This window comes from Dermacentor variabilis, chromosome 6 (assembly GCF_050947875.1).
Source record: "Dermacentor variabilis isolate Ectoservices chromosome 6, ASM5094787v1, whole genome shotgun sequence".
Lineage (NCBI taxonomy): Eukaryota > Metazoa > Arthropoda > Arachnida > Ixodida > Ixodidae > Dermacentor > Dermacentor variabilis.
This window is the reverse complement of record NC_134573.1, coordinates 110,760,275-110,783,697: the sequence shown is the minus strand read 5'-3', so window position 1 is coordinate 110,783,697 and position 23,423 is coordinate 110,760,275. Positions and strand designations below refer to the sequence as shown.

The window sequence follows — 23,423 nt, the reverse complement described above, 5'->3', positions numbered from 1 at the left end:
GACACACTACCGTGTGTGTAGTGAAGCCTATGGCACAGATCCAGATGAACAGATAGATAGATAGATAGATAGATAGATAGATAGATAGATAGATAGATAGATAGATAGATAGATAGATAGATAGATAGATAGATAGATAGATAGATAGATAGATAGATAGATAGATAGATAGATAGATAGATAGATAGATAGATAGATAGATAGATAGATAGATAGATAGATAGATAGATAGATAGATATCCTTGCGCTTACCTCGGTATTGGTGGCGGGTCGTAGGAGCCGGCCGTGATGGTCTGGTTGAAGTCGGCGCAACCGGCGGTGGACGTGGGCAAGTCGTCCGCCTCGCGCGGATGCACGATGGAGCCCAAGGAAAGCCACCAGGACATGGCCAACGCTGCCATGGTTCCCGTGATGGCACCCTGCATAATGCTTGAGCTTATGTTTGTCGTGCCGCAGTGTTTCCCAAGTCTGATTTGACAGCAGCTGCAACTTAACCATGCTATGAGATAGCTCGAGAAAAGTGAAGGAAAGCTCGACTTAACGCGTGTCCAATTTGCTACTCTATGCAGACAAAGGGGCTTAGAGGATTGAACGAAATAAAGTCGAGAAAACATCGATGGTGTCGCTTCGTCCAAAGAGCACATCGACACTGCAGTCGCTCACCGAGGTCTGTCGACTTCAGGAGCTACGGTAATGCACATATCGTTTTCTGGGATTGTGATTCAAGTCGCCCATACACCAAATACCTTTACTGCAATATCAATTATATGGGCACTCCAGGCGCAATTCTGTCGTCGCCGTCGCCGTGAGGTTCCGTACAGTGAAAGCCTGTGAGGCTTGCGGTTCAATCTCGCGTGCGCGAGCGAGGAACGCGGCTCGGATGCGTGCCATCTCCTCTGGCGCGCGAGGCAGGGAGGTGAGGCGAGAGAGGAAGGGTGTTCTTCTACAGCGGCTGCTACGGTGCCTCGATGGCCTCGCACGCCGCTGCATACAGAGTGGAGACGACCGCAGCGTCTACTGCGGTGTTGGCCGCGCGAATCGCGGACGCCGTAGGGACGCGTTGCTGGCGTTCTTGTGTGTCGAAAGCGATAGCGACGTGGCTAAAGTACGCGCCCGCGCGGGCCTCATCTTCAAAGGGATCTCCGATGTTTGCAGAGTGCGCGTAGTGCAGGTAGCTTTGTATGCGCTGTGCTTTCGACGTTTCGTTCGCGCTGAAGCGAGACATGCATGAAGGTCAATTCACTTGCTGCTGCCACGATTCCTAACTCCAGAATTTTCACAGCGAGTTCTGGCGCTAATCGAGCGAGATGTGTTCATGTTTACCTGTGCGTGCGTGACACCGTGCTGGTTAATTTAGTTAAAACATGTTGACGGGCTACTTGGTTTGAATCCATGATAGAATGTCTAAGCGCGACGGAAGAAGGACGTAGAAAGAAGCAGACACACAAAGGCAGCGCTGTCTCTGTGTGTCTGTTTCTTTCTATGTTTTCGTTGAGTCATGCTTACACATTCTATCATTGTTAATTTAGTTAGTAAGTGAATGTTCAAAAGTTTATACGGCCGATAAAACTACTATCCTTACTTTGTACAGCTATTTACTAATTTTCTATCGCAATCGGTGCTTCGCCTTTCGGGCGGAACTGCGAATGTCTTTTTGACCGGGACTGATTTTCACTGCACATAATCTATTTCTTTTTTATTGGGATGAGTGACACATCTTCCAGCGATAGTAGCGGGAGTGAGAAGTCCACCTGCTCTGCATCTGTCCCCGCTTTGACGTTCAGCGACTCTTACACCACGTTATGTGACTTCTGAAGGAACTCATATGGCTCTTTTCATGGAGCAGTTTTAATCCACCGTAGTATTTGTCCCGGTGTGAAATTGACGAAACAACACTAACAATCATGGTGAGGATGCCACCGGGATGTTCAAACGGTTGCACACTTTGTGCGCTGTTCCGAAAACTCGCTTCGAACGCTCTTCTGCGCTTGAAGAAGTAATTTTCCACAAAGCACGCAATTAGCTTAGCATTGATTTAACAGCACTCATGGCGCATCACCCATAACATACGATTAATTTCCATGGAAATAAAATATCGGTGCCCCGTTTAGTTCTCCCTGCGCACAGGGCAAACAGAGTGCGCTCTGTTTGCCCTGGGCTTTTGAAAGCGAAGGAAATGAAAAAAAAAAGAACTAGTGGTTGTTCACACAGCTCCGATTTAACCTAAACACTTGAATCTTGAAACCCGACTGCAGTACGAAGCTACAAAGGGAACCCATATGGGGTTCTTAAAAGGAAAGCTTCGCAGCTGAAGAAAATTTTGCCCTGATCTGGGAATTCCGGACAAGGACAAGCTTTGTGGGTTTTTTGCAAAACTTACTTGCCCCTTGAGAGTTATGGTTGAGATACCCAATACATGCCCCTTGGTGGCCAGAATTTATATTTACCAGCCACCCTGATCATAAAACATTAACAGACGTTTCACCGAGCCAGGGATACAAGAAAATTAATTTAAGAAGGAGGGAAGTCGGCCTACGGTAAATCTCCTCTAGTCTGTCTGCTACTCTGCTTATATGGATGAAAACGAGGAGAGCATGAGGATTATGAGGAAATACAATGACGACGGGCAGGAAGATATATGCACGTATCTAGACATTTCTGGCTGGCGAGCCCATTAGTAGCCGAGAATTCACAGCCTCGAATAATGCAAAAATGTAGGTAACACTTCCATTACTGCTGCAGATCGTTCCCACACGCAGGAGGACTCGAGCGTTAAGCTGAGGGACATCCCCAGCTTTGTGGAACCACCACCCGCAGGTTGTGAGCTACTTAAGAGTTTCTGGTTTTTCACGAACGGTTAAAAATTCTGAAATCTGCAGGGTCATTGCGAATAGCTTTAGTTCAGTTAAGTGTCATTCGTGTGATTGATCCGCATGCCATAATTATCACTCTGCACTTGTATATTAGTACGACAAGCTGATATCTCCAACTTCTCATTAATCTCAACATCCCTCTCTCTCTCGCTCTCTCTGGTTTGTGAGTCTGCGCTCGATCCTTGGCCTGAGAGCTTGGGCTCCTTCCTTACTTTGAAGAAGGAAAAAAAGAAAGGTATGCAGCCCACGCAATGTGGGGGAGCTGGTCTTCGAGTAGACGTAGAGAGAGAGAGAAAGAGATAATTTTTTAGAGAAACGCGAGGAGACCGTCCCGAACTAGTATATTCTGGCGTGATACTATGCGAGGGGAATGTAAGAGTGATTGCAGATGATGCATTTGTGTCATGTGGCCAGACATAGACGTTAGCGTTAGTCCATGTGCGTGAGTCCAATAGTTCTAGGTTCGCAAGAACTGCACCACGGTGATGGGGATATGAATGCCTCGCACTTTCACTTTCACCTTCTTTTTGCAGCACGGAAAGAAGATGCCCAGGACGAACATTGCCAGCAGGGGACCAGACAGGGCTCCCACCAGCGACGATGCAGCCTGTGACGATGACAATGCCGTTGAAGAGCAGGTAAACCTTCATGGCGCTTTGCACCATAGGCCTCTTCCGCTTTTTCTGTCTTCGAGCACTTCGTACCCTGAATTCTCGAGTCTAACCACCCATCTATCTTCATTGCTGCGGAGGTGAAAACGTAGCAGGACGCTCATATTTGGTCAAATAACACATTTGAGCAGTACTTCCCTTTTCCAACTCTACCGTCCTGAGAAGAGGGAAAGGTGTGTGCTCAATTAAATTGCAGATAGGCTTATATTCGAGAACGTCTTTAGCTTCGGGCCTTATCGTACACGCCTTTGCGTGATATCGTTCAGTCAGCCCGCATTTCAGAGCCTGAGAACCCGGAGGTTTATTAGTGACATTAAGAGGTGTAACAAATGAAAGAAATTTTGAGATGCTACGTGCCATAATGACGACGTGATCATGAGGCACGCTGACGCGGCAAACTTCGGATTAATTTTTACAACATGGGGCTCTTTCGTGTGCACAAAATAAATGCACGGTACACGATCGTTTTCGCATTCCGCCCTTATCGTAATGCGGCCCGCGCGTACGTTGTGAAAACCGTAGCTTCGCGCTCAGTAGCACAACTCCATAACCAATCAGGTGCTGCGGCGGGTTAACAGAGATAGAATAATATATTTTAATAATGGCTCGTTGCCAGTGTGCGGAAATGGGTAAGAGGAAGGGAGGTAAGTGTGGTGGCTAACCCTCGTATTCTCAAATGATCCTATACCGGAAGCTGTTCCTCCACTCCATGATGATGATGGTGGTGGTGATGATGACGATGCTGATATGCTGCTGCTGCTGATGTTTATCGGCATCCCCTTTGAAACGGGGCGGAGACAAATAGTTCCCTAGCCTACTTGATTTAATCAAGTTTTAGTACATCGATTTCTATCTAGCATTTTGCTTATTTGAACTCGATCCTACTTTCGTATTTGAAACCTTTATCACTATACTGTGTCATTACGTACACTAATTGCAATGACTTCAGTTCTATCAATCATTTCCCTGCTTTTCTGCCACCAGTACTCTAATCGTCTATTGATTACGTCGACTGCTGAATTGAGTCCAGCGCCGCCTCTCACCTAAAGCAGACACTACGCTTGTCGAGAATTGCCGTGGCGTGGCAATGTAGAGCGGTGAACACTTCTGTCCAGGGGCAGCGCTGCCATCAAATTTAACGAGGAGATGTGGTTTTGAGTGGAGGAACGTTTTCGAAGAGAGGTGTAAGCCTCTCATGTGAAGCTCCATTGTGAATTAGCATTGAAGTCATAGACGCGGCGGAGTCATTTGTGCTTCTCCTTACGCACAGTCATTTATCTCGCAGAACCCTTTCTTGCTTTGCGTTTACATGCTCTAGCCAAGGAGTAAAAAAAATGGAGACAAAAGGCGTGATTCACCTGAATTATAGATTCCATGGTGCCGGCCAGAAAGGCGATGGATATGGAGAGGAGGCCATAGGCAGCGGCTGAAATTTGGAGGCTTAAGCTGCACTAAAACTGTTAATTCACAATCCATTTGCTACGGGATTTGTAGTTAAGGCTCACCCATTGCCTTCGTGAGACGAAGCGTGGTGCCTTCGCTCATGTTGACCCGGGGCCGAACGAAGTCATCCCAGGTCACGGCTGCCAGGGCGTTGTAACCCGACGAAAGTGTGCTGGAAGTCGGATTTCGAAAAAAAATGTCCTATAAAATTCTACTAGAGATTCGCCATAAAGTATTGTTACGCTGAAAACGTAGCTAACCAGGACGACTCCTGGAAACGAGACGGAATTTGTATTAGCCCTTTATGATTACTTTGACTTACTCAGGGAAACAACTTGCCGCCTGCCTCTCAAGTCCATTTCTAGTTTCTCTCCAGACTCACCAGGGCGAACTTCCGATTGGATTATTTACACATATGGTTGTGTCTGACATGTGACGCTTAGCGTCAAGCCTGCAGCCAAATTTTCTAATGCTGTTCACTCGGAAGGAAGAAAGAAAGGAAAGCGGGCGCTAACGATAGTTCTCGAACTCATCGTAGCAACAGCGTCATCAGCTCAATAATGTCTGTACGACAAAACAAAGACGCCTTATGACAAATGCTCTTCATCTGTTCCGCCCTGCATTGAGCGTGGTCACTGCATGCTTTCTTACCCTTTTTGCTTCTAAAAGGATCTATTATCTCGCATTTTTAGCTCTCGCATAAATATTGTACTTGGAAGAATTATTTTTGTCCAGAAACGTTCAAATTGCTGCAAAAGCAAGTCGATGCGGATGCTTCGGACGCTGACCTGAGGGAACCACTGAGTACCGCGGCCACGAGGAGCCCGCTGAGTCCAGGGTAGTCGCGCAGCAGGTCTTGAACAGCGTACGGCATCAGCTGAAAGAGGGACGAAGGTTCGATGCATTGATTGTATCCACTGTTCGTGAACACACGTTGCAGTAATCTCCACACGTCGCAATCGCACCTTCTAGCTTGAAAATGCATAGATTAAACGGGAAAAGGTCAGTTACCATAGCTCTCCCATCATTCGGATTACATGACGTATATGACTGCTCGGATTCCAGAATATGTTTCGAACCTGCGGGGATCTATACACCGGGTCATACGGAGCATCGAAAGTGCCCATGTCACACCGGTGTCAGATCTTGCTGCATGTATGACAACTCGAACATTGGATGGGTGGTTTGTATGCACTTGAATCCTGCTTGAAGCAATTACCAAGGTATATACAGCGCAGAGTCTGGTATGACATACGATATATCGGAAGGATGACTCTTCCGACTTTCGAGAGTTTTTATAATTCACTGGATCCAATTGTTGGCATGACTATGTCCTATGTCTGATCGCATGTGGAACATTGCTAAACGTCCTCGCCTCTTTGCCACCGTGTGAACAAAATACAGGAATGTAGCTTTGGATAACACTGCTGATGGTAACCATGTTGGTGACCATGTAAATGCGAAAGCTTTTGATAACTTTGTTCGCATCTTTCGTCCGTTTTCGTGGATGGTCGGTTGTCGACGATTGGTCTTCGGACTCTGCAAGGAAAGTGCTGGCTCGCAGGCTTGTTCGTTCGTTCGTTCGTTCGTTCGTTCGTTCGTTCGTTCGTTCGCTCGTTCGTTCGTTCGTTCGTTCGCTCGTTCGTTCGCTCGTTCGTTCGTTCGTTCGTTCGCTCGCTCGCTCGTTCGTTCGTTCGTTCGTTCGTTTGTTCGTTCGTTCGTTCGTTCGTTCGTTCGTTCATTCGTTCGTTCGTTCGTTCGCTCGCTCGTTCGTTCGTTCGTTCGTTCGCTCGTTCGTTCGTTCGTTCGTTCGCTCGTTCGTTCGCTCGCTCGCTCGTTCGTTCGTTCGTTCGTTCGCTCGCTCGCTCGCTCGTTCGCTCGCTCGCTCGTTCGTTCGCTCGCTCGCTCGTTCGTTCGTTCGTTCGTTCGCTCGTTCGTTCGTTCGTTCGTTCGTTCGCTCGTTCGTTCGTTCGTTCGTTCGTTCGCTCGTTCGTTCGTTCGTTCGTTCGTTCGTTCGTTCGTTCGTTCGCTCGCTCGCTCGTTCGCTCGCTCGCTCGTTCGTTCGTTCGTTCGTTCGTTCGTTCGTTCGTTCGTTCGCTCGCTCGCTCGCTCGTTCGTTCGTTCGTTCGTTCGTTCGTTCGTTCGTTCGCTCGTTCGTTCGTTCGTTCGTTCGTTCGTTCGTTCGTTCGTTCGTTCGTTCGTTCGTTCGTTCGCTCGCTCGCTCGTTCGTTCGTTCGAGCATTTACTTGCTCGATCGTTCGGGCTTTTTCGCTTAAAATGACAATCGCTGGCTTCTGCGCAATTTTCATTGCAATCTGCGGCTTCTTGCTCTTACAGTTGTGATGGCTGCCACTAGTTGTTGGACGGTGTTTCAGCGACTTTGAACAGCGTCTGCTTGTAGCTCGAACCAGGGTGACCACCGGACACGTCAGGGAAGATGTCTCCGCTGGCAGGGAAGACAAGATGATGTAAAAACAAATAACAGAATCTTGATACATCTTTACGAGTGAGCGGTGCGCTCCAGGACAAAAAGTGCAGACACTTTTTGCGTGCGTACCCCTGGACGCAAGGGCAGAGAAGATGACCACGTGGCCTCTCACTGGCCTTCTTACACCATACACCATCCGGGCAACTTCTTTCTCGCTTGATTCTTGGTAAAGGGCCTTGTCAGCACACTGGTCAGCCCACAAAGAGTCATTCAGAGAGAAACCACTCACTGGTGTAGAGGTGGTGAGTGCAGGTCACATCGGGTCAGCTCACACAGAGGAATTCGGAGAGAAACCACTCCCTGGCGTAGGGGTGGCGAGCGGAGAACAGAGGAGAGTAGCATTTGCATTGGTGCATAATCCCGTCGATCACGCCCTACGGACAAGTCTTTTCGTATTGACGAGCGTGACGATTAGGCACGTCGTGTCTCATGCATTTGGCACCCGTTCCATTCATGGCTGCATGAAGTGAACCTAACAGCGTGTGGACGTAAAGCCGTGGACAGCGGAGTAGTACTGTGCGTGTCAGTCTGTGCTTGATGCAATCAATCCGAGAGTGATTGCTGGCAAGAAAAATTAGCGGAAACAATAAGACAACTCACACACGCGGGAAGGAACGAAAAACACAAGCGCTACTCTTTAAATAATTCTTCAGGAGAGATTGAGGTGTAGAAATACATTAGTAGCGCGTTCCGGTTTACGACAGGGCCACCAGATATCGCCACCCATCAAGGTACCTACGGTTATGTTAGGGTATTTCACTAATATGGCAAAGACAGTGCGAATAGATGTGTAGTTTTGACAGCAAGTACGTCCATGTTCACCGTAGTTTCGGCGCTCAAGCATTGAAACTGGCCCTTCCAAGGACTTAGAACAATAACTGCTCACTGATTCATTTGAAATGACCAGTTATAGCTTTGCGACCAACAATACCAATTTTTTTTTGCAAGACCAGGGCATGGTAGCTAGCTATGAGAACCACCTCGTTGAATGCCATGGTGAGCTGACCAACTTTTTTCTTTTGTCAAATAAACGTGCACCACCAGTAAATGTTATGGACCCACGCACTGTGGGAATCAGTGTTAATTGAAGCATTTTGCGGGCTATCTAGCGTCGTTTAGTATTCCGCAAACAGTTACCAAAAAGCATATGTCCGTGGGGAGGCAATCATGTCGGGGACGCGACCGTGCGTATGATCACAAGACGATGACATGGTGGTGGCGGCAACGACGTTTAGTACATAGCCGTATAGCAGGTGCCTAAGTTTATTTTGTCTCATGTCGTCGAAAGTAGAAGTTATGAGATTTTTTCCACGCCCCTTGATATTCCCCTTCTGTCAACCCCATGGGATGTGAGCGGGGGAGCAGGGGAGAAGGTTGCGGTGGTCTGCTGATGCTGGAGACTTCACCCTAGTAAATGCACCACTAAAGCACCTCCGGTATCGGTTTTTCTGGTTAAGAGCGTGGTCTTCTGTTTCCTCAGAAGTGGCGCAAAATGAAAGGCCACGCAAGCACACACGCGCACACACGCATGGACACCCATTTCTTGAGATCACCCTAAACCTTGCGATATCAACGAGAGATGTATAACTGGCCTGGTCATGCGAAGCTGTTCCATGGGGCTCAGATCATCTACCCATTTGGTTCACGCCACAACATACTTCGAGCCACCGGACTTCCAACTACGCAGTGACAAATTGGGACACGTTTTTTTTTCAGCTGATCGCAGTGGCGCCATCACATAATAGTCTGTTCAAGCTGGTGAGGGATTGCCTTCAAGCTACGGTACGCCGACGGCGGAGCACAGATAAACCGAACCCTGATCTTATGCCTTTGAGACTACGCGCCTGTCGACGCTCCGTTTACAGGAGAGCACAACGCTCTAAAGGAAACACCGGATGAACGCTGTATAACCGCCTTGATGCAGCCACACACCGGTACACTGAGAAACTTCGTCGCAAGACCTGGGCAGCCCTACGCAATTCGTTGGAGTTTCGTTGGGCAGCCCTACGCAATTCGCCGCCTAGTTTCATAGTCCTACTGGAGCGTAACGATCGGGTTGCCCTCCCAGTCTTGACTGGCTTACCTCGCGAGGCGCAATCAGTTCCATCACTTACTGAAGCACGTCAGTTGTCCCCGAGGCTGAAAGCAGGCTACAGAGCTCTACGTCACATCGAGCGTCCGCACCGCACATCAGATGGCCAAGAACTTCTCAGTCGGCTCATTAAGCACACATTTTCGGACATGGGGACAATGACGGCATTGTCTAAACCAAATGCTGACAGTTCTGAAGGTGCTACTTCAGTTACAGCCCTGGAAGGTTTCGGCAAATGTCTATTCCCCGTTTATAGTGAAACTCTAGAAATGCACGAATAGTCTGCACTGCCTGTCCCGGCACTATTCCAAGTGGCCCAGTCACACTTATGCGAAAGATTTGGAGATTAAGTGAAAGCTTTTACGGACGCATCTGTACACAGCGATGGCCAAGGCGCCTCTGTAGATTTCTTCTGCCCTTCCTACGGGTACTTCGCATACCGCATCCAGCCTCATCAGTAGTTAAGGACGTGGTAGCTATTGATGTTGCTCAGAAGTACGTGCAAGAAGAGTTAAGGAGATTGGAGGTTCTCATCCTTACAGACTCCCGCGCTGCTCTCGGCAGACTACAGAGAAGTGACGCTGATCACCCAGTTGTGCGTAGCATAACTTTGCCAACAGAATTACATTTCGTGGTTATCCCGCGTTGGCTGTAGGTATCGCGATAAACGAAGCCGCCGATCGAATGACTTGATCTCGTGCTCACAACGAATGTGCCTGTCCAGAAATTTTCTGTAGGCTAGACGATGCTCGTGCGTTGATTCGACGATATCTCCTGAAGCAGCACCCAGACCAGAGTGTTACAAAAGCATCCTTTCCTCCCCGTGTTCGTAGTCGATGCCTGCCTTGTTGGGCTAGAGCTCTATTGCTCAAAGGTTGGCTGTGTCCTCGTGTCTGAACATTTATACCGACAAGGACTTGTAGACAGTCCGTCGTGTGCTTCTCGCGGTTCCTGCGAGACACTTCACCACCTTATGGTAGCGTGTCCTGCTTTCCTTTCGCAGCGCACGTCGCTGCTACGGGAATATGTCGTACTTGGACGGCAGTGTACGACTCTTGATCATTGCCTGTGTCTGAGTGACTGTGCTGCGCGACGCGACCAGGCTCATCGCGCCCTACTTGCTTTTCTACAAGAAACTGGCTTGGCTTCCCGTTTGTCACAGGCTTTGCAAGGGACGAAATATTTCTTAGCTGACTTTTTACATGCTTCTGTAGTTAGTGTGAATTGCGTTTCTTTTTCTGTTTCTGTGTGTACGTTCTGTTCTTGCTTGCGCACTTTAGGCATTGCTGTACTTTCGTTTTTGTGGCCTGTGATCGTCCTGCTTCTTTCTTTACTTCCGCACTGCTTATATTTAACTTCCTAAAGAGTAGACAGGCTTTGTGTCCCTCCATGTGGCAGTTGCCAACCTGCTCCTTGCCTGTTTCCCTCTCTCTGTGTGTATGTTCCTTTTCATATCAAATAATAATAATAATAATAATAATAATAATAATAATAATAATAATAATAATAATAATAATAATAATAATAATAATAATAATAATAATAATAATAATAATAATAATAATAATAATAATGACCATTGTTTCAAGAAAAGACTTCCAACGGAGAAGGGCTGCGGTATTTAATGATAAAAGAAAATCAACTTTGACTTTCTTGTTTACGAGCTCAAATTTGTGGCTCGTGAAATTCGAACTGTAGAGAGCGGATAAGCCTCTATGGTGGTGCTTGTGTCCAAAACGTTCTGACACCTAATTCAGAATTTAAGAGGTCACTCGAGGGCAAGTCTTTCTCTGACCTGATCGGCCTTGTCGATATCACCGGTGAGCCTGGGGTCGCAGTCACCGTACACAGCGTAGAGTGTCATTCCCGACAGCACGGACAACAGCAGGTTCCCAGCAACGCCAGGTATATTGAGTAGCAAAGCCCTAGGAAAGTACACAGACAGACACCCAACGTCAGAAGTCTCCCTGTGGCTCATATTTCCAGTGCAGGCGAAACAAAGCACACTGGATTTCGCCAGCGCTGCCACCAACCTGCGCGCTCGCTTGAGCGACTTCATGCTGGAGTAACGCTGCACCTGCGTCTGGCTCGCGCAGTAGGTGACCATCCAGATGACCGTATAGCCGAGCAGCACGTTCCACGAGGTGTAGGTATCGTACACGCTCGTGCTGAAGCTGAAAAGTCCGAGCGGTGACGCCAAACGGTGTTGATTTCGTTTATGTAAACCTTAGGCCAGCTGAATCGATTCGAAATTACTAGATTGATTTTGCAAATGTCGCAACGGTTCCCTTCATTTGGGATTGTTACGTCTTTTTTGTATATTTCACCGATTTCTTCATCTACTTGTCATCTTTGGGTGAATACTTACGCGCATATTGTTACAAGTATGTTCTCCCGCTTACTGCACTGCTCACCGATTCAAGCTGATCGACGCTAACTGAGCGTCATAGCGTACGCACGCGCGCGTGTGTGTTTGTTTGTGTGTGTGTGGGGGGGGGGGGCGTGGGCGCGTTGGTATGGGCCCACATAGACAGCTTGCGGCATGGCGTGTGCGTGTGTTAGTTACAAGTCTGAACCACGCAGCCTGACGCGGTCTTATTATACAAGGAATTTTTGGTGGACCAAGATGACCGCAATGACATCCAGCATCTAGATGAGAAATGTTACGAGGAGTGTCTTTCTCTTGTTTTCCTAAGCGCTACGGTATGGTCGATCCGATCCGAGTGCCTCTTGGAACGCGGGTTGGTTTGAGTCATCCCGAAGCTCGATCATGTCGAGTACCCAGGCCCTATAATATTATGCGACTCCTATTACTCGTTTTTGCCGGCGTCAAATAATCTCGAAGTAAGCTTCGCTGAAAGAAATAATTAAATTCTTTGGTTTTACGTGCCACAATCATAATATGATTGTGAGGCAAGCATTAGTGGGGTACTCCGGATTAATTTTGACCGCCTGGGGTTCATTAATGTGCAGCCAATGCACGGTACACTGCCGTGTTTGTATCGCCCTCCCCCACCCAATCTTTCCCTGAAAGAACTAAATTTACGTAAAGAAATAACCCGCTTTTATGTTCGAGCGCAGAGAAATAAGGGCACGTATGTTGTAGACGGGTAGTACAGTTCGTTCCTCCTCTTTTTTGCACATGTAGACATATTGTGCGGAGCAATCTTGTTACATAGAAACGTAAAGGCTTCACATTTGTTGCGCAACCTCTGCAATGCTCTTGCGGCCCGTGAATTGTTGGGAACCTTTCAAGCATTGTGGGGACGGGATTTTGTGCCAGTATTTGCAATGTCTTTGTCTGCATAGTTTTTTTATTCAGCATCAATGTGTTTGCAGCTTACTGTGATCTTACTTGACAAATATAACTCGACCTCCATCGCTGGCGATCCGCCACATGTTTTCAAAGCCTCCCAAATGCTGCAGGCCCTGCGAATGAAACAGCACACTTCGATGTGAACACACATAGAAGGTCTTGCGCTTTGTTTTCCCAGTGCATCTTCGCGATTGGGATTGCTCTTATCATTATTATTTATTATTACTAAGAATTATTAGTATTATAATTACTAAGTTATTTTAAGAAATAAAGAAAGAAACAGAGAAATAAATAGCTTTGATTGAAATGCACTTGCTCGTGTATGCATGTGTGATGTCTGCTGCAGGAAGGCTTCAACCAGGGAAATAAGCCCGACTGAAAAATGTCAATGTGTTGACTCTCTGGCTATACCCGCGGGAACTAAGGAAGAAAACGCCCTGTGTCATGTGATTCGAGATACGGCTGCTAAAACGAAAGTAGGCTTGTGCTTTCCCGGCATCCTGCTTGGTAAACAGAAGTGCATTATGGAAGACGATATTTCCTTAAAGTTAAACTCCTCTTTATTTTTTCTGGTTGGCATTCCGTTTGTGTCAACAATGCTATGTATGTCATTCCTTTCGAAACACACTTTCACTTGATAGTCAGCTCTACTGTTCTGTTTCTGTCTTAAGAGGAAGCTTTAGCTCGGGTGCTCCTATCTAAATGCATGTAAAAGGAAAATCCGTTTTTCTCGGCAACCACTGCAACCACCTTGACGAGGTTTGTTGCATTTAAAACAAAAGCTTAAAATGTAGTGACTGTTCCTTTCGAATTTTCCATTGAGGTCGTCAATTTTTAATAAAAATTGAATAGAATCGCAAATTTTCAGAAAACGAGGCTATCAAATTTACAGCTGTCTAACTCAGCAATCAACATTTTATCGCAATTATGTGAATTGCATCTAATAATACATCCAAAGCGGACAGAATTGATATGTTACACATGAATCTCGAAAAAATTTGTAATATCCAAATACACCTTTTGCAGAACCCTTGCACACAACGTAACGAATTCACGTAAGATATAAATTGACATATCGAATTTGTCCATTTCGAATGTTCTAATGGGTGCCGTTTACAGGACCGCGATATCTGTTCTTGACGCAGAGTTATTAATTTGTAAGCTTTGTGCTTCTATTTCTTAGCTTTCGAATTTTTGAAGATCTTTTGAACAAAATGCAGGCCCTAAATTTAAGTTCCGCTTCCAACAGTCAGTAGATTTAACCTTTCTCTCTCAAACGCAGCACATTTCATTAAAATCGGTCCAGTGGTTATCTCAGAAAAGCGTTTCTGCGTTTCCCATCTACTTGAATAGGCCGCGTCGGAAATGGGCCCGAGCTAAAGCTTCCTCTTTATCGTTGAGCGCAATTTCTCGGTGCACAAAAATAAAAAAAATCCATAAATAAGTCGCTGGCAAACAAAACTGAAGTAATGGGTAATGGGTAATAACGGTAGAATTACGCTCATTTTCGCATCGCGGGGGCTTCATTTTGTAGCTATACATCTTTGAAATTGTATAGCTATACAAATTGTATAGCTACACGAAGCCGTGCCGCTGCTGTGAGTAGTATCGGCGCGAGACCAACAGAAATGAATAGCGTTACGGAACAACTTCTCACAGCAAACGGGCCCTAAGTGGCACATGTCATGTGCAGCTGTGATGATCTGCGGCGTGATTTGCACGAGAACCTTATGTCATGCGACAACAACAATTCAAGCGAGACTCACCGACACAATGACCATGATGTATCCGGCGAACATGAGCACCATTTGAACCACGTCAGTCCAGATGACAGCTTTGATGCCGCCCTGCGCATAGTGCCACCATTGTACCGCCCTCGTAGTACATAGTACGTTAGTGTCAGCTGCCTATGCAGTTCGCGCTAGGGGATCCTGCTGACTCCGGTTGCCAAGCTGCGCTATTTCTGTCGTAGCCTCGTGTGGCTGAAGACGGCGCACGAGAGTATGCGGTTCATCCCGCGTCCCGCCCGACTTCATTACATCGACTGCTCGTCGTGGTGTGAAAACTGGTCCAACTCCCTTGCGCCAGCCCTTAGCACGTGGTCAAAATTATTATAGAGCCATCATCATCATCATCATGGCTACGCCCAATGCAGGGCAAATTTAGGCCTCTCCCATACTTCTCCAACTACCGCGGTCATGTGCTAATTGTGGCCATGTCGTCCCTGCGAACTTCTTAATCTTATCCTCCCACCTAACTTTCTGCCGCCCCCTGCTACGCTTCCCTTCCCTTGGAATCCAGTCCGTAACCCTTAATGACCATCGGTTATCTTCCCTCCTCATTACATGTCCTGCCCATGCCCATTTCTTTTTCTTGGTTTCAACTAAGATGTCATTAACTCGCGTTTGTTCCCTCACCCAGTCTGCTCTTTTCTTATCCATTAAGGTTACACCCCTCATTCTTCTTTCCATAGCTCGTTGCATCATCCTCAATTTAGGTAGAACCATTTTCGTAAGCCTCCAGGTTTCTGCCCCGTACGTGAGTACTGGTAAGACACAGCTGTTATAGACTTTTCTATTGAGGGATAATGGCAACCTTCTGTTCACGATCTGAGAATGCCTGCCAAACGCACCCCAGCCCATTCTTAGTCTTCTGATTATTTCAGTCTCATGATCTGGATCCGCGGTCACTGTATAGCTGCCCTAAGTAAGTGACCCTAGACATCCGCGGTCGGGCGGCATTATCCCCCTCGTATGATACAAGCAGTTGTCTGCGAGTCAGCTGTGGCACATTCACACAAGGATGCTGAAGCTGTGTCCTGCAGCTCAGCCCTCTTAAAAATATCTGCATGCGTTCGCGCTCTGTGCTTCTTTAATTTCTCTCTCTTGCACTGGTCCTCACTGAAGCGTAGGTCGTTTCGCTTCACTTGAGTTTCAAAACGAAACTAAAAGCGGCAAAAATAATTTAGCACTGTTCACACCACTACCTCACTGGTGTTGCAGCTTTTATGCATGTCCCAAAATGTAAACGGTATAATCTGCGCGTGTTGCATGCTCCTTTAGACACTACTGTGCGAAAGCAATTTGCATATGCAAGAACAGAACCGGAGTAAGAGTACAAAATGAGCTAGCAGCTAGGTATAGTAAACGGTTTATAATAGAGTGCAAAATTCTTACTCATTCTTAAATTGTTATACTAATAGAGTATAGTAGTCGTTTCAGTAAAATTATGTACAATAATCTTATTGTGCTGACTATTTAGGTCCTGAATTGTTTCCTTTACGCAGACACTTCTTTTGCTTGACACACTTAATGTGAAAAAGCTCTCAGAAGCACGATAAAAAAATAAAAATTTTAATTTTGCAATTTTTATTGAAGTTTAGTAGCGAGTAGTTTGCGATACCCGTGACAATAAAAAAAAACGGACATAACATATGCGGTATAATAAATTCCACAACTTGATTGTTCACGCTATTCCCTGCCCCCTGCTCACTTTTCTCAACAGAAGTCTGTAGTGTGTCAGGACAAAAATGCATAAGCAAAGCAATTGTTTTCTTTCTGTCGTGTGCTTTGACTCATGTGGGCACGTGCGTTCTTCCTTTAAAATCGCAAAAAAAGAAAAGATATTGCGCTTATCGTTGGGGTATTATTAATGTATTCTTACATTCGGATCACATTTTATGGTCCAGGTCGTCTAATGTAACAACACTTTACAGTTACTTGCGTGTATATATATATATATATATATATATATATATATATATATATATAAGCGAAAATGCTACCTTCGTCGATGGGGGAGACAGCATAAACTTGTCCCCCGCTGTCGGCGGCTACAGAAAGAAGCCGTTGCGGCAAGGTTGCTGCGTGCTCTAGCGGTGCAGGCAACATGTGGCAACCCTCCTTCAGCCATATAGCTTCCTACAGTAATCGCTCGAGGGAACTGTAGTGCTGTGATCGTGCAGCCACCATGGGAATGATGGCCAATAGATGAACTTGTGCAAGCCATGGAAGGACGAAGTTTTGGCACGCCCATGTACTAACCATCGCTACCATGCCACAGTGTACCCACGCTCGCTGAATCACACTGCTTGCAGCTCCCGTAGAAATTCGCGCCGTACTTCCCCCTAATAAGTGCATGAAAGTCTTACGCTTTCTACGGCTGCTTTCCGCAGCTGCCAACAGACGGCGAAACAAATGTATGGCTTCGCAGCAGCAGCCCATTTTTCTATACACAAAGTAAACTTTCCATTTTTTTCTTAACAACCAGGCAAGTAACTGCGTCAACTGCTAAATTTAACGATCCGGACTATAAAATGTTATCTTTGTGCAAAATTTCCCTAAAAACAAAGCATCGGTAAGCGAAAAAATTTGTTCCCCTACACTTTCAAGAAAGAAATGCATGTTCCTCTACATCCCTACTTCTCGCACTCGTAGATCTAATATCAGGTAAAATGTGAGGACGTAATGATCTAACTTTGCTATCCGCAAAAGTTAGGAAAGAGCGTACAGTCCATATTTCAGTAAAGCCTGCCGGTGGACTGGTCACTTTAGCCAGGCTTTCCTTCGCCACGTTGACCAATAATACAATGCAATGTCTTCGTGGGCACGTTGGTGCTGAAGCATGCAGTCCTGTTTTGGCATGTGGTTTAGGCTCTGTGTTGAGGCGAATAGTGTACGAAATCTACCCTAAGCTACGACAAGTCCTATATTGGACAAACGGGTGTTTTGTCAATGATAGACTGAGTGAACATGCTAACGGGATTAAAAAAAAAGAAGTGACAATTAATGCGCGATGCAGTGCCAGTTATGTGCGTCACGCTTTGCACAAATTAAGGCTCTCGGCAACAGCAAAGACCAAACCAAAATAAAACTTTGGGAGCTTCTCATAAAAAAAAAGAAGGATCATCGCGTGTCAGCGACACATCTTTCGTCTTATATTGGCTGAAACGGGTTTTTAGAACGACACCTGTCGCGACCGTTTTCTGCGCAACATCATGACCCTGCTGCGCGTGCTGGAAAGTCTTTTGTTTGTTCCTGGGACTGTCATTAAACAGTTGGCCGCTTCACTGTCTCTCCTTTTTTTTTTCGTCTTCTAAGCCACGCGCCACCACAAGAATGTAACAGCAAGCATTATTACTTTGTTCGGGCTGAACATTTATTGAATTCAATTCTGGGGTTTTCAATACCAGCAGGGGATCCTTTCACGTGCTCGCAATGCACGGGCGTTTTTTCATTACGCCCCCGTCGAAATGCGGCCGCCGCAGCCGGTATTTGATCCCGCGACCTCGTGCGTAGCAGCGCAGCACCGTAGCCGCTAAGCCACCGCGGCGGGTGTGAGCAGTTATGCAAGCAGAATATGATAAGAAAAACAAACGAGAAGAAACATACGGGCTAGTTATTTTAGCCCGCTTTCCCCCAGTCAAGCAGGATATACGTGTTCGATAACGCTAAAATAGCAATTATCTGTACTACACAAACTGAACTTTGTTCTGAATAGCAGAAGACTCTTCGAGCCTTGCGTAGTATACTTACTGCCAGCACTTACTATGGCTGTGTAGAATGTGCATACGAAGCCGTTAAGGAGGATGGATGACCATACTGGTATGCCAGTCACTGTAAGACAAATGGAGCGGTATTGTCAGGCGGTAGCATCATATATAACCCTCTACGGGGATATAACTCTCCTATGACAAATATATATATATATATATATATATATATATATATATATATATATATATATATATATATATATATATATATATATATATATATATATATATATATATATATATATATATAATGCGAGAAACTTGCACACGACCGACGTTTCGAAGATTTCCTTTGGCACAGGTGAAGCATACGTGTGATAGTGGCCTAATGGTTAGGTCAACAGGCTGCTGTGCTGGAAGACAGAGATTCACTACAACCATCGTTCACGAATTTTTTTATAGCATTGTAGGGGGACTTCATCCACGTTGGAGGAATCTAACAACAACAACAACAACAACAAAAAAACTCCAGGTGGGCTGAGTGTACGCGACCCTGTCACTGTGTGCATGAAAATCGCGAGTTTGTAAGAGATACGAAGTATAGAAACGTCACTTTGATGAGAGAATGTGGAAGCTCGCCTGTGACGCACGCACGCACACTTGGCGAGTAATCGAATTTTAAGTATGCTATCGTGCCTAACGCACGTGACAACGTGACGCACGCGCTAACCACTAACTCTGTAAGTATGCTATCGCAAACTTAGAGAATTAGTGGTTAGTGCTGCTAAGTTCCGGCCTACTTTTTGCTCTTTGGAAGCTTTTCCGTCTTCATGCTGGGCTGGATTGCGTGGCTAAGGGTGCCTTGGAAGCATAAGATCATCACCAGACTGGTCTGATACTTCAACAACGGGTTAGCGAATGAGCAGCCAATAGCTTTCGACACACACTGTCTCAGCTCAGCTGTCTGGACAATCAGGCTTTCTTTTATTTTCTTGCTTTCGTTTTTTAATTCTGGAAGTATCGCGCAAACAAATTTTCCTGATTAACGTTTTATGATTTCAGAATTTTCATCCCCAGCATCTTTCAACGGAAGTAACCGCGATGTTTCGGAGTGTCAATAGGGCTATAGGAAAAACGAAGAAGAAAAATGCTACCTTTAGGGCTTTGACGATAGCATAACTAATGCAAGAACTCAGCTTTATTCACACTAGTGGCGTGGCACTTGTAGTACTTGCCACAAAATAGAGCGTTTAACTCCTTGAAAAGGATACATACATATGATTCAAGCAACGTTTGGTTACCCGTAAGTTGCTGTTTTTCTGGAATAGAGTAACCAATATGGTGCGCTAGCTAGTTATATATTTTGGAAAGGCCAGAGCACTGGACTTGGTGGTAATCAGGGCTGGAATACAGTTTAGCCGAACAAGACAGTGTGACAAAATCATGATACTTCCCGTGCTTACGTGCTACTTTCGTTGTGTAAGGAGGAATGGGGCAGGAAGGCTTTGCGAAGAGGCGGGCAGTAAAAGTAGGGAAAGGAAGGAAAATAAACAGCTAAAAGCAGCAGTAAGGATGACATCCACATTTGTAACAGTGGAAGAGTTGAGGGTTTATTATCGTGCAAATGGAGGAGAACACATTAGAGTTTATCGGAAGAACCAGTGTCCAAACTATGACAGAAGGGCTTGAAAAGGCCAAATCTAAAGCCCTGCTTTGCTTGAAACGAGAGGATGTCTAACTTGAACTGCTTGTAAGCGTCGGCGGAACATGGCATAGATCAGCTTTCGTTAAGAATAACATTGTCCTTATGGCAAATTATGTTCTACAGTTTGAAATCTCAAGTTTGTTGAGCAATAGCCGTGCTACGATAGTACCAAGGTTATCTATCCATCCCTACCCCCCGATGACTTCAGCACACTCTGAGTCGTGTATTATTCGACTTTAGGAAAAATGAAGAAGTTACCCTTACCCGATCCAAGAGCCAGCGCAGGGCCGTAGAGCACAACGCCCATGTAAAGCAGCTGTAAAATCGAGTGAGAATTGAGCAGATCCGTTGTGTGTGCACGCAAAGTTGTACCGGTTAGTCAGATATAGATGTTACAAACGATGGCTATGTCTGCTGCGTGTAGTGAACGCCAGAGAGAGCCCTTGCGCTGTTTTATAAAACGTACCTGCTTAAAGATATAATGCAGCTAAAGGGCACAATCACAAAAAAAAGAAGGCATATCGACACTCGTCACGAACATCACAAATACCGGAGACGCCTGTCTACGCGCCTTTCATTATAGTTGTGTTTGGCGCTACGTTATATTTTTAGGCAAGCACCAGCCCGTCCAACGACTTGTCCTGCAGTATAGTGTGCCAATTTAGGAATAGCTGGAAAACCGGGAAACGGTGTGCCGATGCGGCGGCCTATAACCGGCTACAGGGCACCGATATTCACAAAAACCGGTTGTACCTGCCGAAAATCGGTCAGGTCACAACACTAGGAGTGTGTTCCAACTCTGGCCAGCATTGGGGACAGTCTGCGTTGACAGCCAAGAAGGGGGTTTCGAGTCCAAGAAACAAAACGCATTTGGAAATCGCATCAGCCCACTTCATGCTACCTTACATTGAAAATTAAAAAAAAAGAACTATGAAAAACGCAGATTTCTTTATTTTATTTCATTTCACTTATTTGCATCATACTGCAGGCCGTGTGGCGCGAGCAGAAGGGGGCAAGGTAACACATAAGAAGACGAGTACAAAAGGCAGAATTGCAAAATATAGAACTTAAGAAAGCAACCAAACCAGCAGAAAACAGCAATGCTACTTAGGAGGTACTGATAATATGAGTTTGAATTGATTCAGGTGAGTTGAGATGATGGAAAAGTATGAGGTTCCATTCATCTATAGTTAGAAGAAAGAATTAAAATTTAAAGAGGTTTGTTCTGGCAACGTAGGGGGGAGGGGGAGAGGGTGGGAATCACGAGTTTTCCTAGATGCAGAAAGACTTATGTATGGACTAGAATTTAAAGGCAATTTACGGTTTATTAAGGAGTAAAGGAACTTCAGTCTTACTTTTTTACGCCTTGTTTAAAGTGTGTGAAAATAATTAGTGCGCAATAATTGTTATACACTCTACTCGGTCGTATTCGGAAGAAATAAAACGTATATGGCTCTTCTCTGTATCCTTTGAAGGGCGTTAATGTTGATTTTTGTAAACTGGTCCCAAATAAGAAACGAATATTCCAATTTGGGTTGAACGAAAGTGGTATAGACTAATGATTTCACTTCATGTTATGCATGTTTATGCCTATGGAGAAATAGACTCGTTTTCTAGAAGCCAAAGAGGCGGTGCTAACAATGTGGCTGTTCCAATTTAGGTTGTTAGTAATTGTAATTCCAAGATACTTGTGCTCGCTCACTTCGACCAAGGGCCCTTGGCCATTATAATGAGAAAACTAAAGGGGTACGTTTTTGTTTGTTATACGCAGAAGCACATATTCATCAGAGTTGAGTTTCATTCCCCACTTGTTGCTCCACTCAATAATTTTGTTTAAGGCTAAATTAGGTGATAGTTGGTCATTCACTGTATTAATATCGTTAGAAACGATACAGTCATCATCGAACAGACGATTATTAACAGGGGTGCGATCGGAGATCGTTGTTCGTTTGGTGACGTCAAAATGACGACGCGCTCCAGTCAGTCATCTTGCGACCGAGCACGTCATCTGCTAGGAGCCGAACGGGGCGGGAGTTGTGAAGTTGGAGCGACCATACACTCGTTACGAGACCGGCTTCGCATGATGCGTCTGGTGGATTGGATTGGATCCAAACGGTGGCTGCGGCCGCGGAATGTCACGTTCGGATCCAATTCATAGTCTAATTCTAGAAAATGGCGCTTGCGAGGGGAACTTCGGCTGTGGCGTTGGCGTTGCTTGAGGAGGAAGGAGAGCGGTTGGAGGTGCGAAACTCGTTTGAAGAGATGACAGAAAGCGAATTCCGGCGTTCCTCGAAACAAACAGTGCGTTGGTTGTGCGGCGAACTCGACTCCATCATCGGGTGCCAGCGAGCCAGTGGAATGTTAGAAAAATTATGGGGCTTTTCCTGCCAAAACCACGATCTGAGCATAAGACACGCCGTAAAGGGGGGACTCCGAAAATTTTGGCCAGCTGCGGTAACGTGCACCTAAATCTAAGTATACGGGTGTTTTCGCATTTCGCCTCCATCGAAATGCAGCCGCCGTGGCCGTGATTTGATCACGCGACCTCGGGCTTAACAGACCAACACCATAACCAATAAATAACAGCGGTGGAAGTGTTATGTTGTTGTTGCCTCTTGAAAAGTGCGCCACTGTTCCCGTCGTTTCTTTTGTTTTTTTCCTCGCTGTGCACGACGCCACCTATGGACCACGCAGGGGGACTAATAGTTATAAATTCTAGTAGTCATACGTATTACTATTTGAGAACGTGTTTAAGCTTCAGAAGAAAAAAATGCATTTTTAAATAAGACTTTTATTCATTGGAAGACAATAAATACTTCATTTTGTAGTATACCTTTTGCAAGCAGACGACAAACGAGAGAAGTAAACTTCCCGGGAGTTCACGGCTTGCCGATTGGCTGCTCTCTCCACCCCGTTCTCACAAATTATTGCATACTGCCCACTTTGTGACGTTACAGCAACTGAACAGAACGCGTGTTGAACAAAGATCTCCGATCGTGCCCCAGGATAATCTATTACGTCTACTATGTTGTTACAATAAATTAGAAATAGTAGTGGGCCGAGCAGACTGCCCTGAGGCACGGCAGAGGTTACTGAAAGAGAATTGGACTGCCGCCCATCAATCACTGCGTACTTACTGTTTTCAACGCGTGAAGTAGATGAAAAGCCAGGACAGGATAAAGGTTAAAAGACTAAAAAATTCTAATTTACAAGTTAAATCGTCGTGAGGAACTACATCAAAGAGCTTTTAAAAATTCAAAAATATTATGGCTATGTTCTAGCTTTATTCGTGTGTAAATATTTAAAAACACAAGGCAGTTTACATTAAGCACCTAGGAAAT

The 23,423-nt window shown here is 45.7% G+C and overlaps 1 protein-coding gene across 3 annotated transcripts in view; it reads right to left on the bottom strand.

The window, feature by feature from the left end:
* Positions 1 to 23,423, bottom strand: part of LOC142585017 (sodium-coupled monocarboxylate transporter 2-like) — a 46,612-nt gene that overhangs the window by 13,397 nt on the left and 9,792 nt on the right. The window contains exons 4-14 of one of the 3 annotated variants that reach the window (XM_075695449.1): positions 20,347 to 20,398; positions 18,431 to 18,498; positions 14,650 to 14,730; positions 12,923 to 12,996; positions 11,601 to 11,741; positions 11,363 to 11,492; positions 5,776 to 5,864; positions 5,050 to 5,159; positions 4,903 to 4,970; positions 3,394 to 3,480; positions 253 to 419 (exon numbers count right to left, since the gene is read on the bottom strand). In XM_075695449.1, coding sequence (XP_075551564.1) covers positions 253 to 419; positions 3,394 to 3,480; positions 4,903 to 4,970; positions 5,050 to 5,159; positions 5,776 to 5,864; positions 11,363 to 11,492; positions 11,601 to 11,741; positions 12,923 to 12,996; positions 14,650 to 14,730; positions 18,431 to 18,498; positions 20,347 to 20,398 — 1,067 coding nt within the window. The remainder of the gene's footprint in view (positions 1 to 252; positions 420 to 3,393; positions 3,481 to 4,902; positions 4,971 to 5,049; positions 5,160 to 5,775; positions 5,865 to 11,362; positions 11,493 to 11,600; positions 11,742 to 12,922; positions 12,997 to 14,649; positions 14,731 to 18,430; positions 18,499 to 20,346; positions 20,399 to 23,423) is intronic. The other 2 variants (XM_075695451.1, XM_075695450.1) reach the window with 2 other exon arrangements.